Raw genomic sequence first — 20,075 nt, forward strand, 5'->3', positions numbered from 1 at the left:
GATCACTTGATCATTGCCTGTTAGGTTCACTCTCTCTGGAGCACCTGGCATTGGCCACTGTCGGTAGACAGATACTGGGCTAGATGGACCTTTGGTCTGACCCGGTACGGCCGTTCTTATGTTCTTATGTAATTATGTTTGTGTCCATTATTTCATTTCCCCGGCGAGATATATATAATTATAAAGATTGCAAGCCTGTTGTGGCAGGTACTGTGCCTTCCTTTGTACTGCATTGAGCACTGCCGGAAACACATAATCAACCAGCCATTTTTCTGATTCCATAAAAACCCAAGTTGTATACCTTGAAAATACAAAGGAGAACCAAAAAGTCCTCATTCCCCAAAGCAAATTAATAAAAAAAAAAGTAATTTCTATTTTTAATAACCTATTTAAGAAAACACATTTAAACTATTCTAATTCTTTAGTTCTCTGTCTTTATAGTTGATTCCTAAACAACGTCTGAGTAAGCCAGAGTTGTTCTTCGAGTGCTTGCTCATATAGATTCCAATTAGGTGTGCGTGCGCCGTGTGCATGTTCGTCAGAAGATTTTTACCCTAGCAACACTCGGTGGGTCGGCTGGGCGCCCCCTGGAGTGGCGCCGCTATGGCATCGGATATATACCCCTGCTGACCCATCCGCCTCTCAGTTCCTTCTTACCGCCCGTGTCAGTTGTTGGAACAGTGGAGCGTGGCTTAGCTGACCTCCACTTCCCTAGCTACTCGTAGTTCTCTCGTTATTCTTGTGTATATAGTTCAGATTTATATAGTTGTAGTTAACTTTATTCATTGGTACTATAGTTAGTGTATATAGTTCACAGGGGTTCGGGGATTATCCCCTTCCCTGCACCCGGTGCCGGGGCCTGTGCCCAGTTCACCGAGTTTCAAAGCTCGGCCTGCCACAAGCCGATGCCGACAAGAGATCCCCACGACTCCTGTCTTAAGTGCCTTGGGGAATCTCACCTAACAGATAAGTGCTGCATTTGTAAGGCCTTTAAGCCGAGAACAAAAGGGAGAGCGGGACTTTCGTCTCAAGCAGCTCCTGAGAGAGGCAGCTCTTACTCCTCCTCCTTCAGCACCGAGCGCTGGTCAGTCTTCAAGAAGCACTCCCTCGGCACCGGATCACCGGTACCGCCAAGGCACTGGCTGTCGCCGGCACCAACGTCCGCTCGGCACCGATCCCTCTCCCCGAGGGTGAAGAGGCACAAGACTCCTGCTGCGTCAGAGCCACCTGCTCCGTAGCCTGAGCGCTATACTAAGTCGGACCGCCCGGCTCCGATACCTGCGGTGGCACCAACGATATCGGCACCGTCGATTCCGGCCACACAAGAGCCGTCGAGTCCAGTGCCTGAAAGCTCCCTGGTGCGAGCCGTGGTTGAGCTCACTATTCCCTCCACGCCTGAGACATTTTCCACGGCAAGGGAGTTGATTGCAATGACAGCGCCTGCACTGTCTCAACCCCCGGCACTGCCGGTGCGGGTTATATAGTCGATCGGCAAGCCTGCCTTGATCAGACCATCCTCCGTCGGCACCGCAGAGCGGCACCGTTCATGATCGCGGTACCGCAGACGTTCTCGGTCCTTTCGCCAATCCAGGTCCCGACGCCGCTCGCAGTCCCGGCACCGTTCTCCACTTCCGTACCGGTCGTACTCGCGGCACCGGTCAGCGTCCCGTTCGCCGGCCCGGTACACTCGGCGCCGATTCAGCTCCCGGCACCGCTCCGGGCACCGGGACTCCCGTAGCCACTCCCGACATTGAACCTCGAGATCTCGGTCGACCTCCCGGCACCGCTCCGGTGGCAGGTCCCGTTCTTGCTCCCGCCCGGTACCGGTCCCCGGTGCCGCATCGAGCGACGTCAGCTAGAGAGGGTGACTCTACCAAGGGCTTTTCAGCTCCTCCATGGCCATCCACACATGCATAAGTGTCATCCCGCGCGGACACTTCATATGCACAGTACTGTGTTTCGGATGTGCCCACCAGAGTCTTCCAGGAGCCCTATCAGTGGTCATTCTGGACACCTTGGGCATACCACCAGGCCAAAGGCGTACCTGTGATACCATCTCGCTCTGTTCCGTCAGACCACTGGGTGCCACAGGCGACAGTTAGCACCGGAACAGGAGGTCGTCCAGGAGCACGAGCCCACACAGGGCCCACTTGTCCCCGACCTTTCTTTTTCCTCCTCTCCAGATGAGGCGGTGGTGGGGACATCCCTCCTCGGGCCCTCCTCCAATCGACTTGAGGGCCTATCAGGACCTCCTAAGACGGGTGGCACTCAATATGAACCTCCAAGTGGAGGAAATCTCGGACATAGAGGATCCGGTCTTAGCCATTCTGTCAGCTGATGCCCCCACTAGAGTGGCCCTACCGTTCATTCGGACGATCCAGGCCAATGCGGATACCATCTGGCAGTCTCCAGCCACTATCCCGCCCGCGGGCAGGGGAGTCGAACGCAAGTACATCGTACCCTCCAGGGGGCACGAGTACCTATATGTACATCCTCCCCCCTGCTCCCTTGTCGTCCAGTCCGTCAATAGACGGAACACCATGGCCAGCAGGCACCAGCCCCTAAATCGAAGGAGGCTAGGCGAATAGTCTTACTGGGCCGTAAGGTGTACTCGGAAGGGGCCCTGCAACTCCGCGTAGCAAACCGGCAAGCCCTGCTTAGCCGCTACAATTACAACACCTGGACGGCGGGGGGGGCAAATTTACGGAGTCGGTTCCTCAGCACACCTGTCAAGAGTTTGCTGCCCTCCTCGCAGAAGGGAAGAAAGTGGCGAGCACTTCCCTCCAGGCCTCGTTGGATGCAGCTGACTCCGCTGCCAGGACTCTGGGCTCGAGTGTTGCCATGAGGCGCATTTCATGGCTCCAGGTGTCGAGCCTTCCCCCGGAGCTGCTGCATGCTATACAGGACTTGCCCTTCGATTGCAAAGGCCTGTTCTCCAAAAAAAAAAAAAGAGAGAGAGAGAGAGAAGAAAAACTGACCCTAGGCTGCAAAGCCTAAAGGACAACAGGGTCACTATGCGCTCTCCTGGCATGCACACGCCGGTGACTCAGCACCGACCATTCCGTCCCCAGCCTCACCGCCCTTACCCTGCGTCTATACAAAGACAGGACTTTGCCAGCAGGCGTGGCCGAGGTGGTCGTAGGCGTCAGTCAGGACCCCAAGGGGGCCAAAATCAGGGTCCCTCTAAACCACCAATGGGGCAAAACCCTGACATTTGAAGGCACACCCGAGGACGGCGTACCAGTTATTACCCAGGATCCGTTCCCTCCCTTGTACGACCGCCTCCAGTTTATTTCGTCCCCCACCTCCCACGAGCAATTCCTCTTCCAAGAGGTGTGGACCCTCCTCACCATCAGAGCTATAGAGGAGGGACCAAAGGACGAAAGGGGCAAGGGGTTCTACTCCCACTATTGCCTAATTCCCAAGGCGAAGGGAGGTCTCAGACCTATCCTAGACCTGCGGGAACTCATCAACTTCATGATAAAGCTGAAGTTCCGCATGGTATCCATGGGGACCGTCATCCCATCCTTGGATCCTGGAGACTGGTACACCGCCCTTGATATGAAGGGCGCGTATTTTCACGTCGCCATTTATCCTCCACACAGAAGGTTCCTCCGGTTTCTGGCCAACAGTCATCATTTCCAGTTTACGGTCCTTCCGTTTGGCCTCTCCACAGCCCCAAGAGTATTCAAAGTGCATGGCTGTACTCGCCGCCTCCTTCCACCGCCGTCGAATACACGTTTTTCTGTATCTAGACGATTGGCTCATTCGAGGAACCTCCGAGGCCCAAGTTACCAGTCATGTGGGCATCGTCAAGGACCTATTCCTGCATCTAGGCCTGATGATCAATATAGAGAAATCCACTCTGATTCCCACACAGAGAATAGAATTCATTGGGGCCATCCTGGACTTCAATCTTGCCAGAGCCTGCTTGCCTCAGCCTCGGTTTCAGGCGATGGTAATAATTATACAAGGTCTACGGAACTTCCCGACATCTTCGGCTCGTACGTGCCTAGGTCTCCGGGTCACATGGCTACCTGCATGTTCGTAACCAAACATGCCAGGCTTCGCCTCCGTCCACTCCAATCGTGGCTTACCTCGCTGTACCACCCGGGCAGAGACAGCAGAGACATGATCGTCTCGATCCCCCCGAGCATCCTAGGCTCCCTCGACTGGTGGTCAACGCCCTCCCTGGTGTGTGCAGGGATGCCGTTCCATCCACCTCACCCCTCGGTGTCCCTTACGACGGACGCCTCATCTCTCAGCTGGGGTGCCCTCCATCAGTTTCGCACTCAGAGCCTTTGGTCACCTCAAGAGCTGCCTTGCACAGCAATGTCCAAGAGCTGAGAGCAGTCTGCCTTGCGTATCAGGCGTTTCAGCAGCACCTACAAGGCCGTTGTGTCTCAGTGTTCACAGACAACACAGCGGCCATGTATTACATAAACAAGCTGAGAGGCGCACGGTCCTCCCCTCTTTGCAGGAAGCTATCCAGGTCTCAGACTTCTGCATAGCCCAATCGATAGGCCTGGTAGCGTCCTTTCTCCCAGGGGTCCGGAACACTCTGGCGGATCGCCTCAGCAGATCCTTCTTGTCTCACGAGTGGTGGATTCATCCGGACGTTTTCCATTCCGTTTTCCGGAAGTTGGGCTTTCCCCACATAGACCTCTCTGCTTCTCGCGAGAACAGGAAGTGCCAGACGTTCTGTTCAGTCCAAGGCCTCTCCCCGGGCTCGATCTTGGATGCTTTTCTGATACCGTGGACGAGCTATCTGCTATATGCTTTTCCACCGTTCCCGCTGGTTCACAGGGTCCTGCTAAAACTCCCCAGGGACAGAGCGCACCCGATCATGATCGCTTCAGTGTGGCCCAGGCAGCACTGGTACACCATGTTGCTAGACTTGTCGATAGCCAACCCGATTCCCCTGCCGCTTTGCCCAGACCTCATAACGCAGGATCACGGTCGACTTCACCACCCAGACCTGCAATCCCTGCACCTCACAGCATGGCTGCTGCGTGGCTAAACCGATCCGAGTTACGTTGCTCTGCCTTGGTTCAACAGGTTCTCCTGAGTGGTAGGAAACCTTCCACTCGGTTAACATATCTGGCCAAGTGGAAGCGTTTCTCCTGCTGGTGCGAAACGCACAATGTTACTCCCATCGAAGTCCCAATCCATTCCATCTTGGACTACCTCTGGTCTCTCAATCGGCAGGGCCTGACGGTGTCATCATTGAGGGTACACTTGGCAGCCATCTCTACCTTCCACCCAGGGGAGAGTGGCCGCTCCGTATTCTCACACCCTATGGTTTCTAGGTTCCTCAAGGGCTTGGAGCGCTTATACCCCCAAGTTTGCCGCCCCGCCCAAACCTGGGTCCTCAACCTGGTTCTAACCAGACTTATGACTGCCCCATTCGAACCACTGGCAACCTGCTCACTGCTATACCTGTCCTGGAAGACAGTTTTCCTTGTAGCCATTGCATCGGCCAGACGAGTCTCCGAGCTTCAGGCTCTCACGGTGGACCCACCGTATACGGTGTTTCACAAGGACAAAGTGCAGTTGTCACCACATCCGGCCTTCCTCCCTAAGGTGGGTCGGCCTTTCATATGAACCAGGATATTTTCCTTCCGGTCTTCTTTCCGAAGCCACACTCATCGCGAAGGGAGCAACAATTGCACTCCCTACACATCCGTAGGCCGATCGCATTTTATATCGAGCGGACAAAGCCCTTTCGTAAAACGCCCCAACTCTTCGTCGTACTGGCAGACCGAATGAAGAGCCTACCTGTCTCCTCCCAGAGGATTTCATCTTGGGTGACGTCATGCATCCACACCTGCTGTGACTTGGCCCATGTTCATAGAATCATAGAATTCAAGATCAGAAGGGACCATTATGATAATCTAGTCTGACCTCCTGCAAGATGCAGGCCACATAAGCCAATCCACCCACTCCTTTAGCAAGCGGGCCCCATGCTTCGGAGGAAGGCGAAAAACCTCTAGGGCCACTGCCAATCTTCCCTGGAGGAAAATTCCTTCCCGACCCCAAATATGGCGGTCAGCTGAACCCCGAGCATGCAGGCAAGACTCTCCAGCCATACCCTCTGGAAAAAGGTTAAGAATATCATATCATTGACCCATTGTACTATTTACCAGTGTGGCACTTAATTGACCTATTGACTAAGCCCGTTATCCTATCATACCATCTCCTCCATAAACTTATCTAGCTTAATCTTAAAGTCATGGAGGTCCTTCGCCCCCACTGTTTCCCTCAGTAGGCTGTTCCAGTATTGCACTCCCCTGATGGTTAGAAACCTTCGTCTAATTTCAAGCCTAAATTTCCTGACTGACAATTTATATCCGTTTGTCCACGTGTCCACATTAGCACTGAGCTGAAATAATTCCTCTCCTTCCCTGGTATTTATCCCTCTGATATATTTAAAGAGTGCAATCATATCTCCTCTTATCCTTCTTTTGGTTAAGGAAAACAAACTGAGCTCCTCAAGTCTCCTTTCATACGACAGGCCTTCCATTCCTCGGATCATTCTAGTGGCCCTTCTTTGTACCCGTTCCAGTTTGAATTCATCCTTCTTAAACATGGGAGACCAAAACTGCACACAATACTCCAAATGAGGTCTCACCAACGCCGTATATCACGGGACTAGCACCTCCTTATCCCTACTAGAAATACCTCGCCTAATGCATCCCAAGACCGCATTAGCTTTTTAACGCCACATCACATTGCCTACTCATAGTCATCCTACGATCAACCAGGACTCCTAGGTCCTTCTCCTCCTCCGTTACTTCCAACTGGTGCGTCCCCAGCTTATAACTAAAATTCTTGTTAGTCATCCCTAAATGCATAACCTTACACTTCTCACTATTGAATTTCATCCTGTTACTAATACTCCAGTTTACAAGGTCATCCAAATCTCCCTGGAGGATATCCCGATCCTTTTCCGAATTGGCAATACCTCCCAACTTGGTGTCATCCGCAAACTTTATCAGCCCACTCCTACTCTTGGTTCCCAGGTCAGTAATAAATAGATTGAATAAAATTGGACCCAAAACCGAACCTTGAGGAACTCCACTGGTAACCCCCCTCCAACCTGATAGTTCCCCCTTCAATACTACCCTCTGCAGTCTCCCCTTTAACCAGCTCCTTATCCACCTCTGGATTTTCATTTCGATCCCCATCTTTTCCAATTTAACCAGTAATTCTTCATGCGGTACCGTATCAAACGCCTTACTGAAATCCAGATATATTAGATCCACCGCATTTCCCTTGTCTAAAAGATCTGTTACTTTCTCAAAGAAGGAGATCAGGTTGGTTTGGCACGATCTACCTTTCGTAAATCCATGCTGTAATCTATCCCAGTTGCCATCGGCCTCATGCTCTGGAACCACTCTCTTTTAAGATTTTTTCCATGATTTTGCATACTACAGATGTTAAACTAACAGGCCTGTAGTTACCCGGGTCACTTTTTTTCCCCTTCTTGAATATAGGAACTACATTAGCTAATCTCCAGTCAAACGGTACAATCCCCGAATTTAGAGATTTATTAAAAATTATCGCTAACGGGCTAGCAATATCACTCGCCAATTCCCTTAATATTCTAGGATGAAGATTATCCGGGCCCCCTGATTTATTTCCGTTAAGCTGTTCCATCGAGCCACCTCACTGCACGTTCCACCAGGGCCCGGGCTTCTTCTGCTGCCTTCCTGATTCACGTGCCCTTCCAGGAGATAGGTCGCGCAGCTACCTGGTCCTCGGTCCACACCTTTGCCTCACATTATGCACTGGTCCAACTGTCCAGAGATGATGCAGCCTTTGGCTCAGCAGTTTTGCATTCTGCAACATCTCACTCCGACCCCACCGCCTACTTAAGGCTTGGGAATCACCTAATTGGAATCAATATGACCAAGCACTCGAAGAAGAAAAGACGGTTACTCACCTTTGTAACTGTTGTTCTTCGAGATGTGTTGCTCATATCCATTCCAAACCCACCCTCCTTCCCCACTGTCGGAGTAGCCGGCAAGAAGGAACTGAGGGGCGGATGGGTCGGCAGGGGTATATATCCGGCGCCATAGCGGCGCCACTCCAGGGGGCGCCCAGCCGACCCACCGAGTGTTGCTAGGGTAAAAATCTTCCGACGAACGTGCACGCGGCGCGCGCACACCTAATTGGAATGGATATGAGCAACACATCTCGAAGAACAACAGTTACAAAGGTGAGTAACCGTCTTTTTATCCATGGCCTGTAAGAAGCTTTCCATTTTGTGTGCAGAGCCCAAGTTACTGATAAGTTGTCAGGCTGCAGCAAAACAAGTTAAAAGGTAGAGACCAAGCTGTGCAGTGCTCCGTATTCTTTGTGAGGAGTGATGGAGGAAGCAGGGGAAAATCTCAGCTGAAAAGAGGTCTCTTTTGGGGATGGTGCAACTCCAAAACTATGGTGTCATACCTTAAACTCATCAAATGACAATGACATGAGTTTGCTAGGGTAGACATAGCCTTGTCTGCCACATCTTCCAAGAGCTCGGTTTCCTTCCAGCTTAATCTGAGGTGTACCCAAAATTGAGGACCACAGTGCTCCCTGAATTACTTATACATTCATCCAGACTACCTTATTTATGCATAATCAGGTGGGCAGCTATAGAGGATTTATTACAATGAAAAATATGAAAAAATGGCTGGATTCTGTCCTTTTAGTGGCATGCAATTGATTTTTGGGAATCTGGGTAAAGAGTGCCTGAGTGTTTTCACATGCCCAGTATTATGTGCCTCAGGGGAGATGGTGCTCAGTTCATGTACAATGCCTGTAATACAGAGCACGCATGCTGTGGGTTCTTGCTTCTCTTCCTTCCCCCAACAGCTGCAGTGAATTGTGATTGCAGAGTTTGCTTAAAGAAGCATAGCTAATGGCTGGAATACAACTTTCCTTTTGATCAGTTGCCCCTCTGTAATACAAATAGACATATTGTGGTTAAAACATGGGAGTGGGAGTCAGAGAAATTGTCTAACTTGTTTAAGGTCTAGAAAGTCTGCCAGAGCCAAGTCACCTATCCTCTATGCCTTGTAAAATAAGAACACGTACTACACCAAACTGAGGTGTTTCACAACACTTAAACAGGAAAGAGGTGACAGAGACACTTAACTGGAACTCAACCATTTAGAATCTGCTTTTGGTATTCTTTAACTACAGAAATTTAAACAAAGCTTGAATATATAAATTTCAACTTCCATCTGTGTTACACTTAAAAAAACATAAACCTAATTCAGGTATTTAGAATTTTTAGTCTTGCATTTTATATCAGACAGTCCCTTCATGGGCTTTCCTACTACTGTGCAGCTGGTAGATATTGCCTACTTGTTAAATGTGGTCAGTGTGTCTGCCTCCTTAGGAAGCTCCAAACTGTTGCTTGGAGGAGATTGACCAACTACATGGTTCCAAACCCTCTGTTCTCAAGGCCAGGAAGAGAGAAGTAGAGAGATTTCACTCTCAATTCAGGTAACATCTAAAACTATCTCTTGATTCCTGAGAGGTCTTCAAGCTACTGAAGAAGCTTCAGAGGTGTATGCCCTTCTCCCACAGGCAGCATCAAGCAATCTAGTTCAGACATTAGAACAAAGGGCAGAATATGAACTGCATGCCCAGCTTCTCTGAAGGAGAACTATGCTACTTCTGTGCGTAGGCAGCAGCTGAGAGGAATTCCACTGACAAGACAATCCTTCCTTTTTTATGGAGGGAAGAAAGGCAGTTCCTGCCCATGAGAACCTAGTGTTTGCAGGGCATGTTGGGTAGGCATACAGTGCATTTGCTTCTTGGGCTGCCCCATCTCTATTGTTGTAGTGTCTGGTGTTGAGAATATAGCCTGTGCCTCTGTAAATCTTGGACAAACTTGGGAGTAAGTTGAAACTATCTGGTCTTTTTCTGAAGACCAGGTAAGCAGTAAAGAGAAATGTCCTTTTGCAGTACTTAGTTGACTGTCCATCGTAAGGGAGGCAAGGACACTACTTTCTTGTAGAGCTGTGTAAACCCTCACTGTTTCTACCTCCACTTGCATCTCTTATGATACTGACCTAGTTTGGAACCCATAGCTTCCTTTTATTTTTCATTTTGGGGTAAAAACATCAGCGGGACCATTTTGGAGGAATACTTCTAGTTGCTCCCAGCCAATATGTGGGCTCTCAACGTAGATGTGGTTGTCTTTGTACAGTAAGTTTTTTCACTGTTTTGCAAAAGACTTCTCGCAAGACTTCTCCTGTAGTGGATGTTTCTCCTTTTATGCTGTGCAGTTGAAGGTATGGCATTCTACCCTATACCAAGGAAGTGTGTATATACTGAGAATTGGGAGTAGATTCTTTAGTCAGATTAATTGTGGCATCCAAATACCGAGCAGAAAATTACTCAGAACCTTTTGACAAAACCATGGCAAAGCTTCTGAAGGAAAAAATGCTTCTCGCAAGCAGCCAAAGAATTTCAGTTCTTCTGATGATTGAAGTGACCCTTCTGTGGCTTTAATGCCTTATGTTATTGGAGAGACCAGTTACAACTCACAAAACTGATGGATTTGAGAACCTGAAATACATCTAATTTGAATAGACGGTTATCAGGGAAAGAGGGAGGGAACTCAGAAATAGGGACCAGATTTCTTGTATTTGTGAAGTAGCTTTGAGTGCATAAATGTTTAGTCACTAACTTGTTCAGATAGTTGTACAACTGAAATATTGGCACAAAGGATACCTGCACGAAATAGGGAGAAATAGGGCCAAGAGTGGACAGCAATGCTTAGTGAAGACACGGTTAAGAGAATGCTTAAGGTGATGACTGGGGAGCTGATCTAGAGCTGAATGTCAAATTCATTAATTAGAGAGGAAGCAGGATGTCAAGAATCTTCAAAACACTTTACAAACATTAACATTTCTTTCCATTTTCACAGATATGGAATCAGACAGGAAAGTTCAGAGCCTACTTTCTGAAATGTTTGAAGTGTGCAAATGTGTATCTAACTTGCACATGCAGCTAACACACCTCCATTCACTGCACATAGAAATTAAGTGCACCTGAAGCTTTTAGAAAGCTGGTGTGGGTGGTGTGCCCAGTCTACTTAGGGAGTCTGTCAAAACCAGGATTAGGTCTTGTGGTCTCCTCAGATCATACTGTACAATAAAGATCCAATTTGTAAGCTCATTCAGTTGAAGAGTGTACATGAAATAGGCTCCTGCAGCTTTAGCAAAAACAGAAATCCAGCTGTTCTCTGCTTTGTTTTCTATACTAAGCAGGTTTTATGAAGATTGTTTAGCAATAATATAAATGATCCCCTTCATGGAAAGAAGCCAGTAATATACAAAGGACTCTTAGACTAATAATTATTACAAGTAGTTCTGTCTTACTCACTAGCAGAGGCTTCTACAAGCTTTCTTTTTTAAATTTTCTTTGGCAATGATTCAGCTGAGCTAAAGTCCTAAGAGACTTTTCTGTCCTTGAAAATAACTTGAAGATTGACAGGGAAATGAAATAGCTGTGTGATCAGCATATTCTTCTGAAGAAGTTTGCCTTAGGGGAACAGTCTTTTCTTTTTGCCTGCATCATTGGGATCAAGTCAAAGGAGAGAATTCTGTGCAAAATTCTCCTACTGCTCTAACTGTTCTTAGGATCCTCTCTAGAATCCGGGAGTCAGTGCTGCAGTTCTGCCTGTATTTTTTTATCCCTCCAAAGCCCCCTGTAAGGGAATCTTAGAATTCCTCTTAAATCTAAGTGGGAAGCAAGTTTAGGAATCATGGTATTATCTCTGATATATTAAAACCAGCATTCCCTGATCTGATCTGTAGAGAGTTACCTTTGTGGGTGTTGGATTGACAAAACTAAGAATCTCTGTAGATATTGTCATGCATCTTCTGATTTTTTTTCTTGCATCTTTCTCTACCAGTTGAAACCATCTTGCCCCATTCCTCTCTGCATAAACACTTTGTTACAAAATTTACTTCCATCACTTATAGGAGGTAGTCTGGTTAGTGGGTCTACTGGATGGGTAGATTTCTCCTCCAGTTCTGTCACACAATCGGATTCCGACTTGAAAATGAGGGGCTTATGTAGCAAAGTAGTAGCCTATTTCTGTTCCATGCATGGGCTGAATAGCCTTGATAATGGTATTCCAGCTGTCTCTTTCTAGACATTTAATCATGGTTTAATCTCTGGATATTTGAGCAATAGAGATTTCAGCCCAAGGCAGGTCTTTTCTGCTAGGGAACAAAGAGGCTTGATTGGGTTTTGAACAGCTTGTAGGCAGTTCAAATTCCAATCAAGGTCTTTCTACTAATTGGAGGGGAGGCCTTAACCTGTAGTTCTTACTCAGTGGAAGTCTATGGACATTGGGGCCTAGTAAACTTGCAAGGCAGGACATGGTTTGAAAATGAGATTAGAGACTGAATTATTTGCTCAGGTCTGCCGTTCCAGTCAGAGCTCAGCATATTGCATCAGTGTGGGGGAAACTTGTACAACTATTGCCTGCACTCAGTACCTTCTGTGAATGCCTAGAAGTCTTAACTCACTGGGGCTGCAGTTTAGCATCTTTTAATCAACATTAAAGTCACTTATAGATAGCAACTGGTTTCTTTACAGGCAAACTTCAGGGGGAGTGATAGCTCAGTGGTTTGAACATTGGTCTGCTAAACCCAGGGTTGTGAGTTCAATCCTTGATGGGGCCACTTAGAGATCTGGAGCAAAATCAGTACTTGGTCCTGCTATTAAAGGCAGGGGGCTGAACTCAATGACCTGTCAAGGTCCCTTCCAGCTCTATGAGATAGGTATTAAAGTTCTGCTAAGGTCTAGGTTGATTTACCTTTCCCATACTTTTAAAACTGAATTTCAGAAGCAGACTAGGTAGATCTTTGTCTGATTGGATTCCTTGTCAAGTTATGAACCGGTTCAAAAAGTTGAGTGTAGGAAATGCTAGCTTTTTTTCCATATGTAAGAAATATATGCCACCTCTTTCAATCTCCCCCATTCCTGCTGGGATTCTTTGTGTTCTGTATTAACCTTCTTTCTTGAAGGCCCTTGACCCATTAACAATCCTACCATGGCCATAGATCCCTCTCCACTTTCATTACTACTGCAGTGTCAACACTGGATATCAGCAATAGGTTAATGCACTAATAGCTGAACCATATTCAGTCATTGGTTTTCAGATGCAGGGTGGATTTGATTTAAATTAATTTGATTTAAATCATGATTTAAATCACTAATTAGGAAGACTCGATTTTAATCATGGATTTCTACATAAAAGTGCATTCTTGTTGGTTGTTATAACCTTAATACATATTCTTCACAACTCAGAGAGAGATGTAGGTTTCATTTTTAGAAGGTACACACTATACATTTTTTAAAGAGATTTATTTTGAAAACTTTTCAGATTAGTTTTACAGCTATATCAGAAAATGAATGATTGGTTATTTCATTTACCAAAGGTAATTGAAGCGCATATTTATGAAGTCATTGGGAGGTGAACTATCTCCAATTCAACAGGTTAATCATTGATATTTGGAGGATTTTCTTGCCATGCTGTATTAGCAGGAGAACATCATCAGACAGACATTTAAATTGTTTCATTTGACACAAAAAAAGTGTTCTGGATTTTTTTCTTCAACAGCAAACATATAATATTTTAACAAAACAAGCATATGAATTTTTTAATTTAGTTAAACATTCAAGTTTTTTAAAATAAGTTTGTTTTTGTTTAAATTGTTTAATTAAAATAGCTAAATGAAATATTTAAAAAAAAATTAAATCAACTATGTCAACCCAGGTCAACATGAGAAACTTAAAATATTGGCTTCTGCAGCTAACTCAGTCGTTTTCACCTTCACTTTCCTGTTTGTTCATAATCTGGAAAAGAAAAACAAGCTTTCCTGCTTTTTCAGGTCCCAAACGATTTCTCAATTTGGAATGAATTAGTCCAAAAGAAGAAAATACTCTTTCTACACTGGCAGAAGCAGCTACTGCTGTTAAAAGTGAAATTATCACTTCAACAGTCTCTGAATCCAAGTGCTTAAGTGATTTCCACCAGTTCACTGGTGTGACTTTCTTTAAAACATCATCAGACATATATTTATTGAATGTTCACCCTTAGCTCTGAAGTTTATTGTAGTTGGTATTATGGAGGGATGATTGCTGGATCTCCACGTCCTAGCCAACCCCTCTTCTTCAGCAGTTAAAGTTTGATCCTGGTACTGAGTATTTAGAATATTTGCAAGAAAATGAGCTGGAGATAGTGCTTCTCCCATGGTGTTTTTTTTTTGTTTGTTTGTTTTTATGCTTGTAATTTAACTCTGTCATTGCATATTTCTCTGTTTAAGATCTCACTCAGTTCCTTCCAAATTTCAACAGCGTCGGCAATAAAACAGCTATTTCCCTGCATTTTGTTCAAGAAATAGGCTTCAGGGAACTCAGCATGTGTTCAACATTTCTCTTAAGCCCAATGTTGAGAACTTTGGCTGTGACAGTTCCATCTATTTTTTTCATGATTTTGTTCACAAACTATCATCATATTGGCCAGTTCTTGATATAGTGCTCAAAACAGTCCACTACTGAGTTCCATCGCACATCTTGTGGGAGAGTTAGCTTGGTTCCTGCCACTTTTTTCAGAGCAGCTGCTGCAAAGTGGTTGTTACAGAAGTATTTTGCAATTTCAACAGTATTAGCCTTTATTTCTGGAACACTGAAATATTTGGCTAGGAGGTGCATCAAATGAGCACTGCAAGCATATGTTGTTAGTTTGGGACTCTCTTCTAAATAATTTCTTCTCATCTTTGGGTACATCTATACTAACTGCCAGATCGGCAGGTAGTGTTCGATGTATCGGGGATCGATTTAACATGTCTCATCTAGATGTGATAAATCGATCCCCACATCGACGCGTGTACTCCACCTTGGGAGGAGGAGTAAGCGGAGTCAACGGGAGCCACAGTGGTCGACTCGCTGCCGTGAGGACGGCCAGGTAAGTCGAACTAAGATACTTAGACTTCAGCTACGCAAACCACGTAGCTGAAGTTGCATATCTTAGTTAGAACCCACTCGCTAGCGTAGCCCAGGCCTTGGATACATTTGCAGCATTTTGTTAGTCTTAAATTTGTTAGTCTTTAAGGTGCCACAAGTACTCCTGTTTTATTTGCAGCATTGTCTGTGACCAAGCTGTGTACTAGACATTTGAATTTTTTTCACAGTTTGTTATAGCTTTTCCTGCTATTTCTTGTAAGTATTCCGCTGTGAGTGCATTTCCTGGCGTATCAATTGTATCTGTAAGGAAGACATTCCCTTCTTCTGTTGTCACAAAGCACATGCAAGAGGATCATTGTGGACATTGCTCCACCCATCAAGACTCAGGTTAACAATTTCCCCTGCTAGACTTTTTGCACACTGCTCAATTTCTCTTTCAGACACTTTATCCAGCAACTTGCCTGGGACATCTGCTCTGTTGGTTGGACTGTATCCTGCCTGGTCTTAATGACTGAACCATGTTAATGAAGTGTGGCTTCTCAATCATACGGAAAGGAGAGTTTGTTGCATAAACAAACAGGGCAATTTTTTCATCAATGACCTCTTTTTGTAATCTGCTGATTCTTATCACAAACTTATCTATAGTTGTTCCTGGATGATGGAGATTTTTTTTTTCTTTTTGGTACAGGTGATATATTGTGGTTATGTGACATACATGATGTGACTGAATCACTATCATTGGCAGATAACTCTGAAACTATAGAAAATGATGGTGATCTTGAAGATGGATAGTCTTCAGAATCCTTTATGTTGAGAATGGATTCTCCTAAACAAAATAAGTCAATGCAGTTATTTTATTATTATTACCATACTGCTCATTTAGTATTACTCATTGCATTCACTGACACTCAGTACTACTTTAAAGGTGAAATTGTAAAAGGGAGATCTGCCCATTTCAGCTATTTATTTTTTATCACAACTGCATTTAAATGATAGTACCATAGAGTAACAACTATATTTTTTGCTCAAACATGAGAATTCAAGAATAGTTCAGAAGGAAGACAGGCAGTCCTTAAGAAAGAAGTATGAAATAATAAAGTTTACCAACCTGAAGATCCTGCATGTTCAGGCATGTTCCTTTTATCATCTTCAATGCAGCTTCTTCCTGAGAAGGAACACTTTTCATGATGTTGTTTCATTCAGGCTACCAGGCCTTGCATTTCTTTGTTGCACTGTTTGCATTTTGCACGCATGCCTCTTACCCACAGGTAGAGGAACTTCATTCAAATATTCCCAAACTGGGTCTCTTTTACGGCCTGCTGCCATAATAGGTTTTCCCTTCTAGTGAGAGAATGGTATGGTAGATCTCAAATCCTATGAAGGTGACACTCAGAGAGACCTCATGACCTCTGGTATATGCTGCTCAAACAGTTTCACTTTTGTTTCTACTGCCTGTCCCTCCCTTCTCACATTTATCTCCAGACTTCTTCTCCTTGTCCAGATCTATTCCTCCCCCAACAATCTTCTATTCATTGAACTCTTTGAAACTTTGCACTTCTAGAGAGAGGTAAGGGATTGACTCTGTCCCTCTGAAAATGTGTGTACAGTAGGGTTGAGGTCTGTTATTTCTCACCTCTCTATATTATTTATTTAAAAACATTGTTGCTGTTAACAAGCATGTTATCTCTGGAGACACAAATCCACTATTTGAGAACTGCAAAACTAAGCATCTCTGATGGTATCTTCTAGACTGAGCACTGAGTCCCATTAGGTAGATAGAAAGATTAACCTAAATAATCTATACAGATGCCCTTGGAACCCCATCAGATTGGGTCCGTAATCCATGAACTATTGGAACTCACTTACAAAACTTTGCTTATAGATATCTTTGAGCTATAATGTCTCTTAATTAAAACTATCTTTAGATATGTTTTTTTCTCAAAAATCATTTTATTAAAAAATCAGGTTTAAATAAAAAAAATCCTATTTTTTCTTAAATCATTGATTTTTATCCACCCTGTTCAGATGAGTGGTGACTAAGTCTCTCATGCCTCCTCACTTGACAAAATATGTCTAGCTTGGTAGTTACATAGGTGTTAATCTTTCTTGGTGGTGGGTTTTTTATACTCTGCAAGTAAAGCTAGCTTTGTGTAACACACGGATGGGATAGCTGAGAAAACATTGGCTGTGAAGAAGTTGTTAATTTGAAGTACAGTTCATACTGGAAGCATATAGGATGCTTAATTTTATATTTTTGTAAACCAACAAGATAACTAAATTTTAAATATCAAAGATGGTTGAATATTTTAATTTATTCACTTTGGGATATTTAAATGATTCAAAGTGGAAGGATCCAGTATGAGGCGTTTTTACGTGATACATGCAGCTTACTGTACTTGCTCAGGGCAAGGTAATATGTTTATACAATTAAGGTACTAATTAAAAGAGCAAAATAAATGTGGTTTTGAACAAGCTTCAAAAACTTGTTAGTGATCACAAAAAAGGCCCTGTGGACTATCAGTGATCCACTGGTTGCGGCTGGTAAACCTCTGATGTCATTTCTTCCAGAGAATGTTACGGGGCCATGGTTGTTTTTTAATTAATTAAAGCTTTGTTGAGTGGTGCTTATTTAAAATTCCTGCTCACAGCCAGGAACATCTTTAAATAGGAAGTCCCCCTCCCCCCTCGGCACTTTAGATATTTAAAAAAGCGAATTGTTTAAAATTAGAGAAGTTCTTCATAGTAAGTGATATAATGTTCTTATAGCAGCTTCTGGGGTTTTTTTGTCCATTCATTTAGATGACAACTAATAGTCGGTTCTTGTGTTGGATTATTACATGCTGTTGTTTAACTGTCTGGGTGGCAATGGGTTGGCGTAAAATTTAAAAATTTCCATAGAACCGATTTTATTTAAATTTGACCGTTGTTTCCTCACTCTCTGGTTGCAGGAACCAATAAAATCCCGTGCCCCACAGCTTCATTTAGAGTACAGGTTTTATAAACAGCTCGGCAGTGCAGGTAAGTGAGTTTTTCCTCTCATCTCATACTGAATGCTTATGCCTGGTTTTAAAGCAAATGTTACTGTAATAATAAACTGATGTTTGTGGCACATAACTGTCATTTGAAAACTTTATATGGGGCAAATGAATCAGGCCTACCAATAGCAATCTTTTAGAAGATATTTTACTGGAATAGTAATTTAACATGATAAATAAATCCCGTGACGTTAAAACCTTGTAACGTGACCCACACCCTCTTCTTGTGTAATCTGGGCTATCCAACCACTGATAATCTCTTTGCTTGGAGAATTTGATGAGGGTCATAAATACATAGGCAATGATTGTGTTCATAATACATGGGGACCTTCCCTAAGCTAAAAACAATCTAGAACCAATTTACTTTGTACATACATACGTACAAAGAACTGTAGTATGTCAAAGCACACTCCAGGACTTTCAGTGCTCTGTAACATTTCCCACATGGGATATTACTTCGTGGCAAGCTGATGTGCTGTAGGTTCACAGCCTGGTTTGCTATGCAGTAGCTTGCTGTGTAGACAAGCCCTAACTTGAGGCCTCTGTGCTGTGCTGAGAAATAGGGTAGGAAGACGCAATATGTTCACAAGAATACACCACTTCTAAATAGATTCTGACGTACAAGAAATATTCAGGACTAATTTTGATGATAGTTCATTGACTTAGGGTTTTATATTAAATTTTAAACAGAATTAATCACTGCTTGGATTACTTCATTGACTGAAGTGGAAACTGCCTTTAGCTTCTAGCAAATGACTCATCTGACCTGTGGTGCCCCCTGTTGGACAAGTCTGGCTCTTCTGAGGCGTGCCTCAAATTTCCCTTTAACTCAGGCTTTCTTAAAAACTCCACACAATACACATATTCAAAACATTTCCTCTTTTAGGGTCCAACTTATGAACTCCTGCACAAAGGCTTTCTAAAGAAAACTTTTATAAAGTCTTCATCCCAGTTTCAGCTCCACCCAGCCCCTCTTCCCTTAAAGTCTTTCTCTAAGAGTTCATTTTTCACCCCAGTCACAATCTGGGCACAGCCCGTCCTTTTTAATGGTCCGTCTTCCCTTCAGAGTTTAAACACTCTTCTGTTCCAGTACAAGCTGGGCATAGCCCTTTCTGCCTGAGAGTCTGTCTTCTGCCCTCCCAGCACCTGTTCCCTATTGGTCGGCCTTCTCTGCAGCCCTTCTGTGCTGGTAGCTTCTACCTGCTATCTTAGGGCCCTGCAGGAGCCGCCTTACTCCCTGAAGTGTTGGCAGACATCTGCCACCAACCCATCACTGGCTGTCTCCCCTGTATAAGGCTCATGTGCCTTCCCTTAAACCCAGCTGGGCAGCAGGTAATCAGATCTGATGCACTGCACCCTGCTCCCTTTCTTGCAAGGGCCAGTCACTCTGTGACATCTTTCAATAAGCAGGAGTGTTTGCTTTTGTAAGTTTAAAAAAACAGACTTCTAGATGGAAGGCTCACCAAGGTAAGTGAGATGTGTGTCCAAGAGGTGGGCGCACACTTCAGTCACAGGGCGTGTACAACAATAAATAAATCGGACATTTTCTGTGCTAAGGCTTGGTCTACACTTAAGTTTTGCTGGCGTAGCTATGCAGTTAGAAGGTGGGGAAAAAATGATATTCCAAACTGACTTAGCTATGCCAGCAAAAGCCCCTGTGCAGACAGTTATACCAGCAAAAAATTGCTTTTGCTGGTATAGTTTATCTAATTCATGGAACTGGTATTAGAACTCTGTTACAAGTGTAAGTTGTCTTCCCACTAAAAGGATTTGCTGCTATAGGTATAGCCTAGATATGGCATAAATTTGTTTTTCTTTTTTATATGTAGCATTTGTGGTTGAGGCCAGCTGTGGAATTGGAATTCAGGTGTATGTGTTAGGAACAGGGCAAATATTGAAGCTGCATGTCCAATCAGCTTTGTAATAAGCACGTCTAATATTTGAGAGCATCTAGAAGTTAAAAAGACCATTAAATAGGAAACAGCACATTAAAAGGAGGACCAGCTTTTAAAAAATGAATTTCTCTGCTTCCGAATTACTGGAAATGTGGGCTGT

General features: G+C 44.6%; 1 protein-coding gene across 3 annotated transcripts in view; it reads left to right on the plus strand.

Annotated features, from left to right (window-relative positions):
- CSNK1G1 (casein kinase 1 gamma 1) overlaps nt 1-20,075 on the plus strand; it is a 302,780-nt gene that overhangs the window by 160,044 nt on the left and 122,661 nt on the right. For all 3 annotated transcript variants that reach the window (XM_039491467.1, XM_039491465.1, XM_039491466.1), the window contains exon 4: nt 17,934-18,003. In XM_039491467.1, the coding sequence (XP_039347401.1) occupies nt 17,934-18,003 (70 nt within the window). The remainder of the gene's footprint in view (nt 1-17,933; nt 18,004-20,075) is intronic.

Source organism: Mauremys reevesii, linkage group 10 (genome assembly GCF_016161935.1).
Source record: "Mauremys reevesii isolate NIE-2019 linkage group 10, ASM1616193v1, whole genome shotgun sequence".
Lineage (NCBI taxonomy): Eukaryota > Metazoa > Chordata > Testudines > Geoemydidae > Mauremys > Mauremys reevesii.